Source organism: Quercus lobata, chromosome 4 (genome assembly GCF_001633185.2).
Source record: "Quercus lobata isolate SW786 chromosome 4, ValleyOak3.0 Primary Assembly, whole genome shotgun sequence".
Lineage (NCBI taxonomy): Eukaryota > Viridiplantae > Streptophyta > Magnoliopsida > Fagales > Fagaceae > Quercus > Quercus lobata.
This window is the reverse complement of record NC_044907.1, coordinates 12145274-12163767: the sequence shown is the minus strand read 5'-3', so window position 1 is coordinate 12163767 and position 18494 is coordinate 12145274. Positions and strand designations below refer to the sequence as shown.

General features: G+C 32.2%; 1 protein-coding gene across 1 annotated transcript; it reads right to left on the bottom strand.

The window, feature by feature from the left end:
• Positions 1-16304: 16304 nt before the first annotated feature.
• LOC115987145 (basic leucine zipper 24-like) lies at positions 16305-18160 on the bottom strand. Its single transcript, XM_031110619.1, has 2 exons — positions 18053-18160; positions 16305-17442 (listed from the first exon to the last, which is right to left on the bottom strand). Exon 2 carries the CDS (start codon positions 17399-17401, stop codon positions 16610-16612), a length of 792 nt encoding a protein of 263 aa, XP_030966479.1. The 5' UTR covers positions 17402-17442; positions 18053-18160; the 3' UTR covers positions 16305-16609.
• Positions 18161-18494: the final 334 nt, after the last annotated feature.

Sequence of the window (18494 nt, the reverse complement as noted above, 5' to 3'; positions counted from 1 at the left end):
GAGATTGCATTTTTCCTCCTTGATTAAAGGGAATTAGGGAAAGTTATAATTTAATCATTCGTTTTGGCTGGAATATAAATTGTTTATTTTTTTATTTAAAATTTGATACTTTAATCACTTGAAGTTTGATTGAAATTTAAGTTGTTTATCTATGGTTTAAAATCTCATGATGAAAGTGTTGCCATGAATTTTATTTTGTTTTATTTGGTCTTATATAATTTTATGTTTTTTGTGTTTTTAGAGGAGAGAAACATAAAAGTGGAGAAAAATTATATATTTAATCTTATTTTTTATAGAGATAGTTTACAGAAATCTAACTAAGCGAATATCATGGGATAACTATCAAATTTCAAAACATAAGTAGGCAACTTAAATTTTAGTCAGACCACAAATAGGTAAGTTGTAATTTGTACTTAAAATAACAAAGCTTAATATTTTGGGACTTCTGCATTTGCCTACTCTTATTGTCATGTCCTCCGTTGAATATTAGACCTAGAAAATGGGTTGGATTAGAGGGTTCAAGTTTGATTATGTCGATAATGAGTCAAATTGGGATTTAGGTACGGGTTAAAAATGGGTCAAAACAAGTTGCTGTTGCGATGATTAATTTAATTAGTCTACCAAGTCTAATAATTCTACAAAAGAAGGAATGAAATTGTGTATACTTGTTATACATTAAGCATATAATAACCTTACTCGCTCAAGCAAACCTTAAGAATCTTGTGAGATTAATAGTGAGTTGAAGAATCTTACTTGAGTGAGATTGATTTTCACCCAAGCAAGATTGGGTATCGCTTGAGTTAAATAGTCTACACATGTGACCACACTTTTTCAGCTTCATGGAATAATTAACTAGATATCCAAAAACAACGGTTATTTATAGAATCATCTCATGCATTTCTGCACTTCTATTAAAATTTCATTTTTAATTGACAAAATAACAAAGTCACTCGTATTTCTTATGACATAGTCAATTAATCTTAAATAGAAAATATAACTGCAACAAATTTTGTTAATAATTTTTGGTAAATAACACTTGCATTTGAAAAAAGATCTAACCTTTTATATAACTTAATATGCTGACTGGAGTATTTTCATCAATTTGAGAATAAATATTATGTTTGAGAAAATATTTGAAATTAATACTATTTTTGCAAACAAATAGTGTTTAGTAATTTTAATTTTTCAAAATTAAATAAAGATGAAAGGAGAGCAATCAGACATTGTACATCAATTGATGAGCAGCTACAAAGAAAGCTAAAAAACAAAAGAAAAAGAATCAAGACAGAGAGTAGCAAAGCGAGGAATGAGAAAAAAAAAAGTTTTGATTTTTGCAATAATCAAGAGGAGAGAAAGTATCTTTTTCCCTTTTGGAAATGTTGGATTTCAGGCAACAAATTTGTTTGAAAAATTATTCATTCTTATTTTAATTTTGGTAGAGGAAGAAATGAATAGTTTATTTACCATCAATGTGTTTAGGAAATTATTCATTCTTATTTCAAACACTCATTTTCAGTTTTTAAATAATATTACATACATTTTCACTCACACGTATTTCAAAAAATTATAAATAATACTACTTAAACTTTTCTATGAAGCGGCCTTTAAACTGTTGTAACTAAAGTAAAATGCATTAAAATAGTGCACAACATTCAAAGAGAAGATAACTTATTTATTTATTTACTACTTTTTATTAAAAAAAAAAATCTACATTGTAAAATGAATAGATAATGTTTTTTTTTTTGGGCCAATAAAAGGGCCTTAAATGTTTTTTTTTTTTTTTTTGCCATGTGTGGGTGGCTTTATATATATAATCTATTGGTTAATAAAGGATTTCTTTCGTTAAGGACCTCAGGTCATTTTAACGGTCACAAGATTTATTATTTTAGATAACTTTACACTTAATTTACATGCATGTTTTCTTTACTTGATTAGTTAACTCTTCCCTTTAAACTTTATTTAATTAACTCAGGCTTTTATATATTATTATTGTAGGCAGTGCTGGCTCAACATACTAAGCAAGTGAGGCGATCGCCTAAGGCCCCCAAGAAAAAAATGCCCCAAATTTTAACCAATCAAAAATTTTTAAGTCCCAAAATATTAGATGATAAAATAATGTTAATGATGACTCAAATATAAACCAATAAAAACCAAAATTTGCTAACTAAATTGTTGTGAAAAATATGATATATTTTGTAACATTACTTCTACCTAATAGGATCTAATTCTTGAAAGTATTAATTAAGCCCAAAATTCTAACCAATAAATAAAAAATAATTTTTTTCTCAAAGAAAAAACTAGAACAAATAAAATTTTCGCTACCTTACTCCTTCTCCATGGGTGTTTTTCATTGTAGAATTCATTAACTCCCACACAGAGAAGCTAAAAAAACACACACTCTCTCTCTCAACCAAACAACTAAAATTTTAAGACAAAAATTATATACATATTCAATCTCAGACCTCAGTTTTTCTTGTACGAATTGCTGGAAATTTTGCCCCACTCTCTATTTAAAGCATAAAAAAGAAGTTGTTTTGAAGCTGTAGCCGCTGTGCTTCAGACCTTCTTCTCCTCATTTGAGTCTGATCCTTAGGTTTGTTACTTCTCTAGAACCTTTTCTTTTTTCCTGAACTTTCTCATAATTCAAGCTATCTTGTTTTACTTTCTCTTTATTTTATTCTTGGCAATTACTTTAAATTCTAACACAGCACATAGGTAAACTCATTTTCATTCGTTCATTCATTTAACATATTGGTTGGGATGTAGGGTAGCATAGGACCATAAATTTATTTTATTTTATTATTTTAGTAATCATGGAACTATGTCTATACTTATTGTGGGGGCCAATCGATTAACAGGCCCATTAAGGTCAGGATCGGTGGGCCCATGGCTCGTCCAGGGAGGCATATTAGTCCGAGGAGGTCAGGTCATGAGGCAATTACCGAAAAAGGGCGGGGTGGAACTCAATACCACGAAAGCCGAGTCCCATATTCGTCCGAGGACACTACACTCCTCGGCAGCACGCATTCGAGGACGATCAGGCCGCGGTCTGGTTACAACTGGACCTCGGAATTATGTCCCCATTGAAGAAGGGATAACTGACTAAGGATAAAAAAGAAGAGTCAAACAAATATCTATAACCACAGTTGCCTCCGCATTGATTACCCCTCAACCAACTCTCTGGCCGCATTAATGTGGAAGTGATACCTGAACAGTAAGCAGGCAGCCTTATAGAACCTTTTCTTTTTTCCTGAACTTTCTCATAATTCAAGCTATCTTGTTTTACTTTCTCTTTATTTTATTCTTGGCAATTACTTTAAATTCTAACACAGCACATAGGTAAACTCATTTTCATTCGTTCATTCATTTAACATATTGGTTGGGATGTGGGGTAGCATAGGACCATAAATTTATTTTATTTTATTATTTTAGTAATCATGGAACTATGTCTATACTTATTGTGGGGGCCAATCGATTAACAGGCCCATTAAGGTCAGGATCGGTGGGCCCATGGCCCGTCCAGGGAGGCATATTAGTCCGAGGAGGTCAGGTCATGAGGCAATTACCGAAAAAGGGCAGGGTGGAACTCAATACCACGAAAGCCGAGTCCTATATTCGTCCAAGGACACTACACTCCTCGGCAGCACGCATTCGAGGACGATCAGGCCGCGGTCTGGTTACAACTGGACCTCGGAATTATGTCCCCATTGAAGAAGGGATAACCGACTAAGGATAAAAAAGAAGAGTCAAACAAATATCTATAACCACAGTTGCCTCCGTATTGATTACCCCTCAACCAACTCTCTGGCCGCATTAATGTGGAGGTGATACCTGAACAGTAAGCAGGCAGCCTTACAGCTACCCATAGGAAATTCTAGGAGGTGCTAGATGGGACAAAAAGAAATCCCCAGAACCCAACATACACGTGTATGGTGAAGATGGAACAAAGAAGGTGGTATATAAACTGAAAGAAGAACCTGTAAGAAAGGATCGGGACAAAAAAAAAACAAGAAAGCACAGACGGAGAGAGAAAAAGAAGAAGAGAAACAAAAGAACGATATCGACTGATAAAAGAGAAAAACGATCGTGAGACCAACTCTGTGCCTTCTATGTATGTGAGGGAGAATTCTTCCATTCCAAAAAAGTTAACCTAGTTCTTAATACCCACGCTCTATAAATTACATTGTTTGGACCTACTTACGTGCGAACCCGGTATCATCTTGGGTCGTTACAAATCGTGTCCATACACTTATCTTTTAGGGTTTTAATTTTTTAAATAAATTTCACCTTCCATTTTTTGTTGAGAATTTCGTTGATTGGTTATAAAAAAAATTTACTTGTATACTCTTGTATGGGTCCACATTAACACTACTAGTTGTTATTCTGTTAACAAATAAACTATTTTTGAGAGAAAAAAAAAATCAACCAATAAAAAATTTTAATATTTAAATTAAAAAAAAGGCCCCACTCAGAATTGTTGTTTTAGGCCCCAAAATATCTTAAGTCGGCCCTGATTGTAGGGGCCAGTTAGTCAGAAGGTACTATTAAAACTGTACAAATTGGGCTTGTGGCCCAATCCGAGGATATTTATTAGTTTGAGGATGGTCAAATAAGGTTATTATGGGAATGGTAGAAGAAGAAGAAATAAGAATTGTATACGATAATCCAAAATATGTCCGAGGAGAAAAGTCATCTCGAAAATAGAGATCCAAGGTCAATAGGAACGTCCTATCATCATGAATATCCTTCAAGGTTGCATCATGAGTAGAAGTTAGACATTGGATAAGAGAGGAGCAGAGGGAGGCAACAAATATCTATAAAAGTTGTTACCTCCACATTAGATACATCCCAGCTAACTCTTTTGCCGCATTAATATGGAGGTGATACCTAAACAGTGGTAAAGCAACCTTACAGCTGCTAGTTGAAGGTTCTAGGAAGTGTTTGATGGGACAAGAAGGAGTTTCTAGAATTTAATCTACACGTGTATGGTGGGGATGATACCAAAATTATAGTATATAGCATGCAAATGTGGCCTAAAGAAAAGGGATTGAAAAACCAAGAAATCTTTATAGTAATCCTCTGAACTCTTGTAATCTTGATCATCAATTTGATATTATAACATAGCTCTTCGGACTGTGCCGACGACAGATTTTCTCACTTTACTTGTATTTGATTCTCTTAAATAAACAACTATTATTGTTTTTCTTATCAAATAGAACTAGTTCTTTTATCCACGCTCTACAAATTCATTGTTTGGTCTTGTTGGACTAAAACTCAATCCTATATTGGGTCCAATCCAAATTCAATCCTTATAATTATTATTATTTTGTTAAGATGAACCAACAAGAAACTAACATCATCAAGAGTACTTTATTTGATTGAGGAATGAGGATACAGCTAGGAAAAGGACGGTTTACTAATCTATTTCTATGTTCACAAAATTTTCTCATAAAGTTTTTTATATATCATCCAATCACAGAAAAGACAAGGCTTTGTGTAAATCTAAGCATGTCTTGACACAAAATCAATACCTAATACAAACATGCATGATACATTTTCTTAACAAAAATATTCTTATCAGCCATTTTTTTTGCAGTTACTATGAGTCTTTTGACTTTTTAATATCTCCATCTCTTTTAACTTTGAACATTTCAGAAACAATTTACTTCAACAAATCCACTGATAGTGGAAATAATAATTCATAAAAGAATCAAAACTATCTATACCCCAATCATCTTGCACCACGATATTGCATTTCTTTTTGGAATCTAAAGGTGAGTGTGACATGAGAAGACTTAACTTAGTACGTACTAACATTGTTCTGCAGATGATAGTGAACTGCAAAGAGATTGTAAAAAGACGAGTAGATTATAACTGGTCTCTCTCTCTCTTCAAGATATGACACATTTCCATATGTCAAATTTGCATAAAATGAAAAAAAAAAATCCTAAATAAAAATTAGAATATATGTTTCTCTTCCCATTCTCAAATCTTAACAGAAAGATCCTCTCTAAATTTCTTATAGCTATTAATTAATCTATCCATCGTGTGAAGTGGTGGGCCGCATGTGATGTTGCATGAATTATTGAAAAAAATATGCAAAAGAAAAATGATCTTATAAAAAAAATAAAAAAAATAAAAAAATAAAAAAAACTTATAAATTATAATATTCCATGCATGCACTCTCAACCAAATAAATAAATAAAATAATTTAAATCTATAATTAAAAAGTGTAACAAATTAAATCTCAACTCATTACAATGGAAAAGTTTTTATTAAAAAAGAAAGAAAAGAAGAGCTAGTTTGGTATTTTTTTTTTTTTTTTTTAAATCTTATGGTTTAAATTATTACTTTTAAAACTATAAAAATTTAGTTTATTACACCATAAACTAAAGGATTTAAAATTTAATAGCAAAAATGGAACTTAACAACAATATAATGGCACTAACATATATAGTATTTCTACTATGTCTAATCTTTGAGACCCCACTTTCATGAAATTGAATCATTATGAAATTCAAGCTTCTTCTTTAATGGATCATGATCCTTAACAATGCATCATCATTTCTCTATAAAAAGTATAGTGGGGGACAAACTAACTAGTTTGAAGCTATGTAAGGTTCTCGATGATGATCTTTGAGACTTAGAGTGAAGCCAAAGTACTGTTTGGTACGTACTGTGTTTGATAAATACATGACTGACTGTGTGTATACGTGTGAGGTTTTGAGTTGATAAATCATAAACGTGATGCAGAGGCCGTATGTGTTCAGAATGAAGCTTATACATACCATTGTCGTTTGTGTGTACAAGGTCTACTTCATGTTTGAAGACATAGGACTTTTATACAAAGAGGACTAGATGGGTCATTGTTTATATATATATATACTCTCTCACAGAGCCAAAGAGGGAGAGAGAGAGGTTAGCTAGGTTTGCTATCATGGCACAATCAAGTGGCCCGCATGAGGGAATCATGGACCCTTTGCTTATTTAACCCTACTTTCTCACTCTCTTTAATCAATTATATGATGGAAATCCAAGAAGCTCTCTTATATATATATTGCTAGAAAGACAAAGTTTGGAATCCAATTGGGTTGTTGTTTTGTTCTATATGTGTGTTAAATAAACTTTTGTTTTTCCTTTTTACTTTTACTTTTACTTTTACTTTTTTGGATAATAAGGAGTTTTTGCTAGATGGGGGGCTGTGTAACAAAAGAGAGATAAAATCAACTTTTTAGCCTGAAAAGCTTTTAGTCTTTTTCCAAAGCAAATGCATGTACTAATATTCTGTGAATGGAGTAGATATTTTTGCTAGCTAGAAAAGTAGACATGTTGAATTAAACTAGAATATTTAATGTGTGAATATGACTTGGTATGAACAAGTGGCTATTAATTAATTTTAGCTGTAGGTTTCAAGACAGGCATAAATCACTCTCAGATCAAGGGTGCATGACTGTGACCTCAGGTGTTCGGGTCCTTTCTATTGCAGTTCTAATTATTATTATTATTATTATTATTGTTCATAATGTATTTTAAATTCTATAGATATAGAGGACACTTTGCATTCATAGATACATAACTCTCTCAAATTATTATTATTTTTTTTTTTAGGGTTTAAGTAGACAGCTCAATATGCTGTGACAGTTACTCCATATCATGAGAGATCTAATTCACTAGATAAAGTCATTTTAACCATCATGAAGTAAAATAATAACTTTCATGTGGTGAGTGGTGACATATCTTACTTTATCCACTATTGTAATTTTTTCCTCAATCACCTTTTTTTACCCCAGCAAACAGAATTTGCCTTCTGTATTAGAAAGTGACATGTATGGTTTCTAGTTGAGTTTTCATCCAATTAAAAATACCATGTCAAGCTCTACCTTTCCGATTATAACGAATACAAATTTAGTGCAAGAAGTGTAGCCCACAGTGTGGTAACTTCAGATGTGAAAGGTGGGATTAGTAACTGGTAAAATTTTTGGTGATTGAATAAAAGATTTGAGTTTTAATCTTTGCTTATACAAAAAAATTGATTGATATCTTAATCTAATGATAAAGAACACAATCATATATTAATAAATAAATAAAAGTTCGAGAGGCAAAGAAAAGAGAAAGAGAAAGCAAAATTTTTGTATAATGGAGTTTTTGATGGCAGGCCATATATCTTGTCCCATTTTGCTTTTTTTGTTTTGAGTGAAGATGGGCACTTGATTGATTAATAAGACAAATTTACTTTGTATCACAATTTGGTCATAGTATTCAACTAGGGCTAAAAATACCATGTTTTCAATGAGGCCGGCTTTTATAAGGAAAACAAGTGGCTGAGCAAGTAGCCACCTCAAATCAAAGATGTGAAAGGTGGGATTAGTAACTATTACCTTATATATTTGTTTAATTAAGCACTCAAGTAGGAAAGGTCCACCAAAATGTAAATATTAGTAGGATGCATGCAAAAACCCAATATATGTCGCTTTAGAGAGTTTTTTTTTTTTTTGAGAAAAATCGCTTTAGAGAGTTGGATTTAGAGAATTGATGAAAATCCATAGAACATAGATTCATTGACTCAGTTTCGGCTCGTCAACCTTCTCTTCTGCCTATATCAAAACCGAAGTGTTCAATTTAGGGCTATTCATTTTTTTTTTTTTAAAAAATTCTTGTTATAAAGAATTTGTTTTTGTGAACTTATTTTCTTATGTTGCTTAAAAAATAAATTGAATAAAATAAGTTGGATTGAAAAATTATATATAAAATTACACATAAAAAAAAAAAAACATAAACTCACTCAAACAAGCTAGGTGAATAGAAAATATTTTACTTATTTTATTTTTTAATTTAGACTCTTTTTATAAGGTTTTAATGGTTCATCATTTATCGTTTTAAGCCAAAATTACTATTTCTTTAATTCAGAAAGAAGAATATTATATTATACACGTAATTGTTATAAGAATATTCAATACAATTATGGTTTTATGGGCAAAAACCTGTAAAATGAAATATTAAGGCCTAAATGGAAGCAATTAATTTGTAGAGATGGATGAAGAACTAACTTGCAAATGTAAAAATGAATCTCAAATGAATTGTAGCAAAAGATTGGATAACAAGAATAAAAAGATGCTGTTTTTATTGCATATAAAACATCCTCGGCTCGCTTGAGAAGGGGTGTCCCTTTCTAAGGATACAAATTTATATTAACTTTAATCTCTATCTAACACTTATATTCTTTCTTAAACTCACTAGTTCTAGATCCCTTGTGCATGGGAGATCCGTCCCTATTTATACTCATGAAGGTCCCCTCCTCACCATCCATTTGTAGGGAGGATATGGATCGGGTTAAGATATTTGTCACATCCCTTACTTTTTTCCTTCTTTTGAAGTAAGGTGGGTGGAAGGCAAGCTATTTGACGTTGTTTTGGTGTATCATTCAACTATAAATGAGGCACTACTAGTAGTTGGGGTGTATTTAATATGGAAGGGATATATGTCCCCTTCATGGTTTTCCTCCTTCTCTTGTTTGTTTTCCTGATCCTTCGTTTCCCCTACTTATGTTTTGGGATCTAGGTGAGCTAGTATGAGGAGAGATGACCCATTACTTGAGGGTTGATTGTTCTTTGGGCATCCTTTGGAGGAGAGACTCTTCTTTAGGTGGTGATCCTTGGATTTTTGTGATGACTTTATCCATCCTCCCATTTACTCCGAGCTTCGGATGCGCTATGGGGGCCCGCCTTGATTTGGGCCCACTATGCTGGGCTCGGGACTTTTAGCTCTTTCTTGTTCTAATAGGGCGGTTGGACTTTGACCCATCTGCTATCCCTAGACTCTACCTCTCACAATGGTAAAGAAGTGGGTTCCAATTAACTCAATTATGCATATAATTAATTTTTTATTATCATTTAAAAAAATTGTAAAAATACTATTTTGGTCCCTAAGTTTTATTAAAAATTTATTTTTCACCCATAGACTTTAAAAAGTTCATTTTTTTGTCCTTAAACTATTGAAAATTTCATTTTTTGTTCCCATACTATTGAAAATATTTTACCTTTTGTCCTTAAATTTTACAATTTTTTTTTCGTGCCAACACTATTGAATAAAGTTCTTTTTCATCCATATTTTTATCTCTAAACTACTATTTTTTTTTTTTACAAAGTTTAAGGATGAAAAAAAAAACTTTTTAAAGTTTGAGGACAAAAAACAAATATTTGATAAAGTTTAGAATCAAAATAGCATTTTACCCTAAAAAAAATTCAAATTGAAAATGTTTTACCTTTTGTCCTTAAATTTTACCAAAAGGTTTTTTTTTCTTATCATCTCAACACTATTTAAATTTTTTTTTTTTTTTTCATCCCTATTTTCATCTCTTAACTATTAAACAAACTTTTTACAAAGTTTAAGGATGAAAAAAAATTCATTTTTTATAGTTTAAGGACCAAAAAAAAAAATATTTAGTAAAATTTAGAAATCAAAATAACATTTTACCCTTTAAAAAAAACTTTCAAATTGTTTTCTTAACTTAATGCTAAATAATAATCATCATAGAATGTTCTTTCTTCTGATTTGAGTGTAAATAATAATCGTCATGAAATTGTTGAATGGTAAGATTTAAAAAAAAATGTATTCATAAATGTAATTAGAAATCTTGTGGGGAAAGAGGAATCTTTTAGTAAACAAGAATGTGCCAAGTCCACCTATGAAGTTGGGTGAGAAATAAGCGAAGAAAATGTGTGGGATAGGACCTGAAAATAGGAGAGAGGAGGACAAATTAAAAGAAGGGCTAGGCTAGGAAACCCATGTGCCTCCCTAGGTTCCAAGAAGTGTCTGGCTTCAATTTATATGGGGAAAACAGTAGCATGAAATGAATCATATGGGTCCTATAGCCACGAAATGAGTCTTTCACAGAGAAAGAGATGTGGCTTTCGTGGATGTGACTGAGCACTGTTGTTCTTGTCTACTAATTTATACTTCTTGCTTCTTGGTCTGCTTGTTTTTAAATCTTTTAATATTACTACTTAATCTGTAAAATGATTTTCTAGGACATTTTGTTTGTTAATGACAAGTGAGATGGATTTTATCTAATAATATCAGACAAGATCATGGGGGTGATTAAAAAATATAATACTGTACTTGTAACAAAAGAAGAAAAATAATAAATCATTCATACTGATCACTCTCTCTCTCTCTCTCTCTCTTCATAGGGGACCTACTTGCACTCACACAAGAACAAAATTATGAAGCAAATTTGTAGGACAGAGATTGTGCCTTGTTCAAGCATAAGAACTCATATTTTGTTATAAGACAAAAACTAAGTACAATTTCTTGATTATTGTTTCTTAATTGAATTCAAACACATGGTTTTTTTAGATCAAGAAATTACAAATAATGTTATTTTAGGGTTCAAGTGATAGTTTAATGATAATGACATCTTTTGTAATGTCTCATATATGTGATTTGAACCTCACATTCCCTTCTTTCATTATCTACCGATCTGAAAAAGAAGACTCTCTCTCTCTCTCTCATTGACTGTATCTAAAGAATTGTCCTTAAGTTTTACTCTTTTTTTTTTTTTTTTTCACAGTAAGTTGGCTGTGATTTAATTTGGATTAATGTTTAGTTTAGTGGAGTGAACTAAATATTGGCAACTTTTATTTCTTCAAAAATTAGGAGATTAATTTTAAGATTTAAGTCCATCAAAGATGAAGTTTGTAGAGAAAAGGAATTATGGTTTAAGTATTAATGATTTATTTTATTTTATATTTCAGTTTTGTGTAAATCAGTTAATATTGCCAATGGTATATTACTGATTAAATCCCTTAGAAGTGCTATACAACGTTTGGCTAGGTGAATCTTTCAGCTCCACAGTTAGAATATTAAAACTGTTCATACACTTCTAGCATTGCACCGGATGCAATAGTTTTGGATGGTTGAGATTAGGAGTTGAAAAAAACAACTTTAAATCTCAACCATTAAATAAATAAATAAGTAAGAAAAAGTTAAACAAATGGAAGTAGTAAAAAAAATTTTGTGAGAGAGAAAAAATGGGTAATTAGACCCGGATCCAAATCCCTGAATTAACAAACTTTCTTCTGCTTTTTGGGGTCTTGCTCCTATAACATTAACTTTTACGCGGGCCTAACTTGCATTATTGTGTTTCAGACATTGAGCCCATACAACGAGCCCATATTTGAACCTAGGCCCATGAAAACTAATAAATCTCATTTTCTTTTGCTGAATATATGCTTTGAATATTGAACTGGGATCCACCAGTTTAGCCATGCATCAATAATTGGATTGGAACCACACATGAGAGAAAAAATAGTTATTTAATCTAAAGTCTAAACCATGTATAGTCTCTTCATTTGGTTAACCAACTGACATTAAGTTTAGCAAAAAATTGACATTACTTTACTTTGTGCTCTGTCTAGGAATATGTATATACCATAAAATTGACACTTTACATTAAACTATGATAGGGGCAAGATAGTGGGTCTTGTCTATGTGTCTGCATATTTAGTTGAAGTGGCCCAAGCATGTCTTGGGTCCAGAATTAATTGGTAGCATGTGGATCTTGGCTACACTTTGGGAATATGATATTTTAGATGGGCTGAATTTCAAAATCCAGACCAGCCTGTATGGTTGGTGGGTGCACTTTTTTTCTTTCATATATATATATATATATATATATATATAAGAGAGAGAGAGAGAGAGAGAGAGAGAGTTCTACTCACAACAAGATTTGAGGGTAGACTACTAGGAGTGGGTTGATGCATTTGAGGGTCTTAATTGAAAATTGGCTTGATGCATTTGAAGGTATTGGACGAAAATTGATTTGAGACTTTTTATATATTTAAATATGATTTTTTTTTTTTGAGAAAAAAATTTATTATTACTTAAAATTTATTATTTTGTTTTAAATGAAAAATTACTAATTAACCTCGTAGATTTTTGTTTTTAAGAAAATCTATAGATAAAAAAATTGACAAAACTTTTCACAGCTGTTGATGTAACAAATTGATAGTGGTAAGTAAAAATATGATGTTAATGATAGACTTAGATGAAAACTAGTAAAAATTTGCAAATTCAACTGTTGTAAAAGATATTGTGAAATTATTGCTTTTTTTTTTTTTTGGGTAAAAAATGTTATATTTAGTGGTGAGTTCAAATTAGAACCAGTAACAACCTGTCACTTAAGATTCATTGTGAAAAATGTAGTAGATGTAGCATTTTTCTCTCTCTTTTCTTGTTTTACATTTGATAAAAAATTATTTTATTTATTGGCTAATATTTGAGCTTAATTAATACTATTATAATAAATGAAATTACTCTATGAGTTAAAATTTGGGGACCTTTTTCTACTTGGGGCCTTAGGCAACCACCTCATTTTCTTCTATAGTAAAGCTGGCCTTGTAGACTACACCAGTACACCTTCCTCTCACATAACGTGGATTCTATATACGTGTGAGAGTAAGGTAGAATGTATGAGATAGACTGAATGATTTCATAAGAGATAGGAGGTATGCTATATTAGACCAATATAGAAGATGATATATACTTTGACATTAATGGTCCTATTTAGTTGAATACATAAAATGATATGTCCTATGCTTGGGTCAGTTGGGTGTATATATGTTCTGACATGTACATCAACCAACATGACATATACTACATTATAAATCATCTTATAGTTCAAACGGAAAAACCATCGCGTTGGCTCTTCAGGCAGTTTTGGGGATTGAGAAGTTTGAACTAAGTAGGCATGTTGCAGCAAGGCTCGTCAAACTTATTCTGAAATCCATAATTTTAATCAATTGGGTCATAGTATCTGCAAATAAACACTTAATGTTTATTCGTGTAAGCAAAGCTTTACTCAAGCTAATTGCCATCTGATGTAATACTTTTTTTTTTGGAGTAAACTAAGGCCTTTGCAAAGTCAATTTAGGTTGAAATGATTAAAGTATGGAGTTTGGTGAATGAAAGAATCCATTATACAATTAATATATTTTTTTCTAAATATAATAATATAGTGTCACAATATTAAAATTGTAGCACTACATACACTTTTAGATTTATAATATTTAATTTGAATAATAAAATCGATCCATATTAAATTGAGAGAATCATTTTCCACTGCTCAAGATACTAACATTAGTTTTTGTCCTTTGCACAACAATTCTTTTGGAACAAATTCGAGTTGTGGCAATTGTATACATAGGATTCATAATCTAAAGTTAAATAGATGTAATGGTTGGATATAGTTATTAAAAATGCAAAATAAAGGTTTGAATAGAAGGCATGTGAAAGCAATTAGTCAATACTCATGGCTTATAATGACGTGGTACTCTCAAAATTAACAAAACAAGACATGAAAATACAAAATTATCTAAATAAATTACGTGAAAAAGTTAATTTTTAGATTAAGTGACTTGTTTTAATTGGTGTGGAATATCACGCCAGCTGTAATTTGAGATTTCCTAATCTCATCCTATCATAGTTCTCTTCTTTTTTTTAACTGCACAGATGAAACCAACAACTAGCAGGAAAATGTCATATAAACCCACTTGAAAGGAAAACTATTCCACAAATGATTTTTTATTGAACAAATAATGGATGACTCTAAAAAATATATCAGTTTGTAGGAAAAGTCTTCCTTTGCTATCTTGTACAAAGTCACTTCCCAGGAATAAAAGGCTGGCCATCTCATTCATTCATCTCATCAAAGAAATAGTTTATAGTAACGTGCCAGCCTCACCTACATGCTCATTCAACAATGCGTATAAACCATTCTCCAAATATTTTTTTTATTGAAGCAGACTGGTCTAGGGGAAGTCCAAAGGGAAAAAAAAAACATGAACCAATGCATTAGTTTGTAGCATGCCACTCTTTATAATAATATGGGGCTCAAGTTCATCCAAAAAGACTTCTCCATATAGTCCTTCAACTGAACCATACTTACCTATGTCATCTATCAATCTATCATCATTGACACATACAAAGCTACTAATTTCTAGTGACTGAATTCCTTTATGGAAAAGTCTTGGGACATTGAACTAGTATGAATATAACCTACCTACATGTTTGATTGAACTAAGGAAAGTTCATTCTACGCGACTGAGGATTGCAGGTCATGAATGTGCTTAAAGTGTACAAAATATCTCTGAGGATTATATTGTTCTGCATTGAAAACTTCCAAACAGGAAGGGAATGATCAAAAGGGGATGTGAACAGAGGTAGGTTAGAAAGTTTTTAAGCAGCCTGAGCTGTGATTACGTTAAAATTTGAGTAACTAAGTACATGGCCAATTCCTAAAACCTAAGGCTAACGATCCAATATCCTCAGGCTAGCTAGAAAACAGAGAAGACAACATTCTGTTCTTAAGAAAGACATTCCTTAAAGGACTCCTTTTATTTCCATGCCCATCATCTGGTCATCTTTTGCAGCAAACCATCAATTAAGTTTTCTTAGATTCATTGTTCTCTAAAAGTACTCCAAGATTTCAAGTTCATGATCATTCCTTCCCTTGTATTTTCATCCATGTTAGCCTTGTTTTATGGACATATTTTTGGTGCTTATGGTTATCTTTATAAAAAAGAACAATCATGTCCTAAGGTTATCTTCTTTCTATATATCCTCATTTATACACGCCTCATTTCTAAAAGAGTGTTTGATTGACAAAAGGGGGAACATTGTTGATCTTCTAGCCAAGGACTGAATGAAATGGAGACTGGAACTTTACAACTAACCGTAATTATTGGCAGTCATGAAATATAAAATTTCCCACTATATTCCTTTGTGGCCAAGTAGATTACAATGGAAAATTTATTTTAAAATTACTATAATTAGGGATAGCGATAGGGCAAGACCAGGCCAGATCATGGGTGTTCCACCCTTGTCCTGTAGGGGAGTAATATTATCCCGCGAGGCCTCACCTCACATTAGCCCACCTGGCTCGCAAATAATTTTAAAATATTATTATGGAAAATTAGTAAAAATCCAATAATAAAGACAAAAAATTAACAATAAAGATATTAAAAAAAAAAAAAAAACTTGCATGTAACCGGTCGGGATGAGATTACCATCCCTTATTGTTATTACTTGATGATGAGCCGAATAGAAGAAATGGCAATAAACATGCTGCAGTTCAAATCTAAAGGAACCTTGCAAGAGCGGCCAGTTGAAACTATGACAATAATATATTAAACATCTGCTCTAAAGTTTGGCAGCATCATTGCAACAACAATATACTATTCTATGAATTTAGGTAAACTGAACACATTTTTTCAAGGACTACAAGAAAATTATATCCAGAACATTGATATGCAAATTCATCATGACTGAGAGGCATTTATTTACATACTGGGCTTAATACAAAGTATTCAGAGATACTAAAACTAAAAGCTTCATCCTCAAGTATATAATTTTGTAGAGTTAACCTTGTATTATGGAAATGAGCATATACATTGACTTACTACTAATCTTTATGAGCACTACATTGGACTAATAACTAAACTCTGCCATAAAGATGTTACATTGAAAGCTAGTATACCAGTATGAATTTATGCAGACTGTTACAACGGGATCAAAGACACATGAAACTTACAAATGATATCTGTGCTGCTACTTATTTGGCCTGTGATGCTGATGACCCTAAGGTTTCCACTGTTTCCATTGTTTTTCCTTCAGTATTCACCATCTCATTTGTGCTACAATCAATAATTGTAGGGTGACAGTTTTCTTCCAATGATACCATCATTTTCCTGCTTCCATTACCAACACCAGACTGCAATGAAGATCCAGCATTTGGATGGGAGCATGTTAAGTTAGTCTGACATTGTAGGCCAATTGCCCCATCAGTAGATTGCACCCCACAATCACCTTCTTTATACATAGTAGTACCATTGCACTGCTTTTGGAAGGGGAAAATACCCAACTCATGATCAATCTTTCCTCTAAGGTCTAGGAAAAGACTTCTCAATCTCAAAACCTCAGCTTCAAGAACTGTTTGCCCTTGTAATTTTCTGACCAATTGCTGGTTCAATAGCCGCAATTTCTTGACTTCCTCTTCAAGATAAGCCGTGTGAGCCTTCTTTTTCTCCCTATACTTCCGAACGGCTTCTCTGTTTCCTGATTGTCTTCTTGGTTTTGAACTAGTTTTCTTTTTATTATTTGGTTGTTCATCTTCTTGAGATGAAAGAACTTGGGTGTGAGTGTGATAACATGTATGTGTATGAGCCGCTTCAGGGCCAGGTGGGTTGCAAGTGTGAGTGTGGGTGCAGGTTCTGGTGTTTTTCAAGAGATCATCAAGAAATGAATCAATGGATGTTGTAGCCGGAAAATCAATAGACGAATCAGGATTCGATAATTGAACATTATCAGAAAGCTCTACCTCTCCATCATCCATGGTTTCTATCATTTCTTTAAATGAAAATTATCTACAGTCAAACAACTCCATATCTGCAACATCCAATTAACAATTTTTAGAAAAGATAAGCTCTGCTATTCCAAAAAAGCAACAATCTTTATGCAAAGTCAATCTACTTTATGTAGAATTGAATCAAAACCGCAAAATTTCACTCAAAAGTAAGAAGCCATGACTATATATCACATAATTCAAGAATATATGCAAAGAAGCACAACCTCAGAACAAAATTTATTGATTACCCACAGCATCAAATGTCATAATCAACAAGAATTCTTACTAAACCCACTTAATTTTCTTGACCAATAAGCAGGGACAAACCCTAAGCTAAACTCTAAGTATAAGGCATAAGTTATGAAAAGCAGCTTTATCGAGCCATTTAAAGAATGCCCAGATGGAGATTCTTCATGAAAAAGATGGAATCAAGAACAGACAAGATTTTTAGCGTTGAAAAATCATTCAACTGCTAAAGAGAATCCAAAGCTTCAAAAGCTGCAAGTGGGAGCAACAGGATAGAACATTTTTAAAAGCAGAAATTTTTGAGCGAAGAATCTAAGGAAAAGCTAAAAAAATGGGGGTTTTGATCAGATTGTGGAAGCTGCAAAATTCTGCAATTATTTGATAGTTGCATTGAGATTTGTTTACCTGATTTTTGGGCTTGATTGTCTGACCATAATATTTTCAGTTTATCTGTCAGCTAACCTTGGAAGCAACCTGCATCTCTGAAGTCATTTTTATATGTTTTCGCTTGTTATAGTAGGCCCGATTCATAAATGTCAACCTGGTGTACATAACGTGTCAGACTAACCGTTTAGTTGCCTCTTCGGTCCAAACATTGACCTACTACTTGAAAAAAAATGTATCCAAAAAAGAAACAGTGAAAAGTAATTTAATTAATTTTGTTCTTTCACTCCTTTTTTCAAGTATTATTAGCGTTAAGAGCCATAGGTAAGTCTTAGGTGCTTTTACATGGAAACCAGAGTCAACACATGATTATTTTAGGATATATGTTGTACCTGTGTTGATTTTCATAGGCAAACTAAATTCTAAGCCATGACCTTAGCAGCATGCCCACACGAAGCTGCCA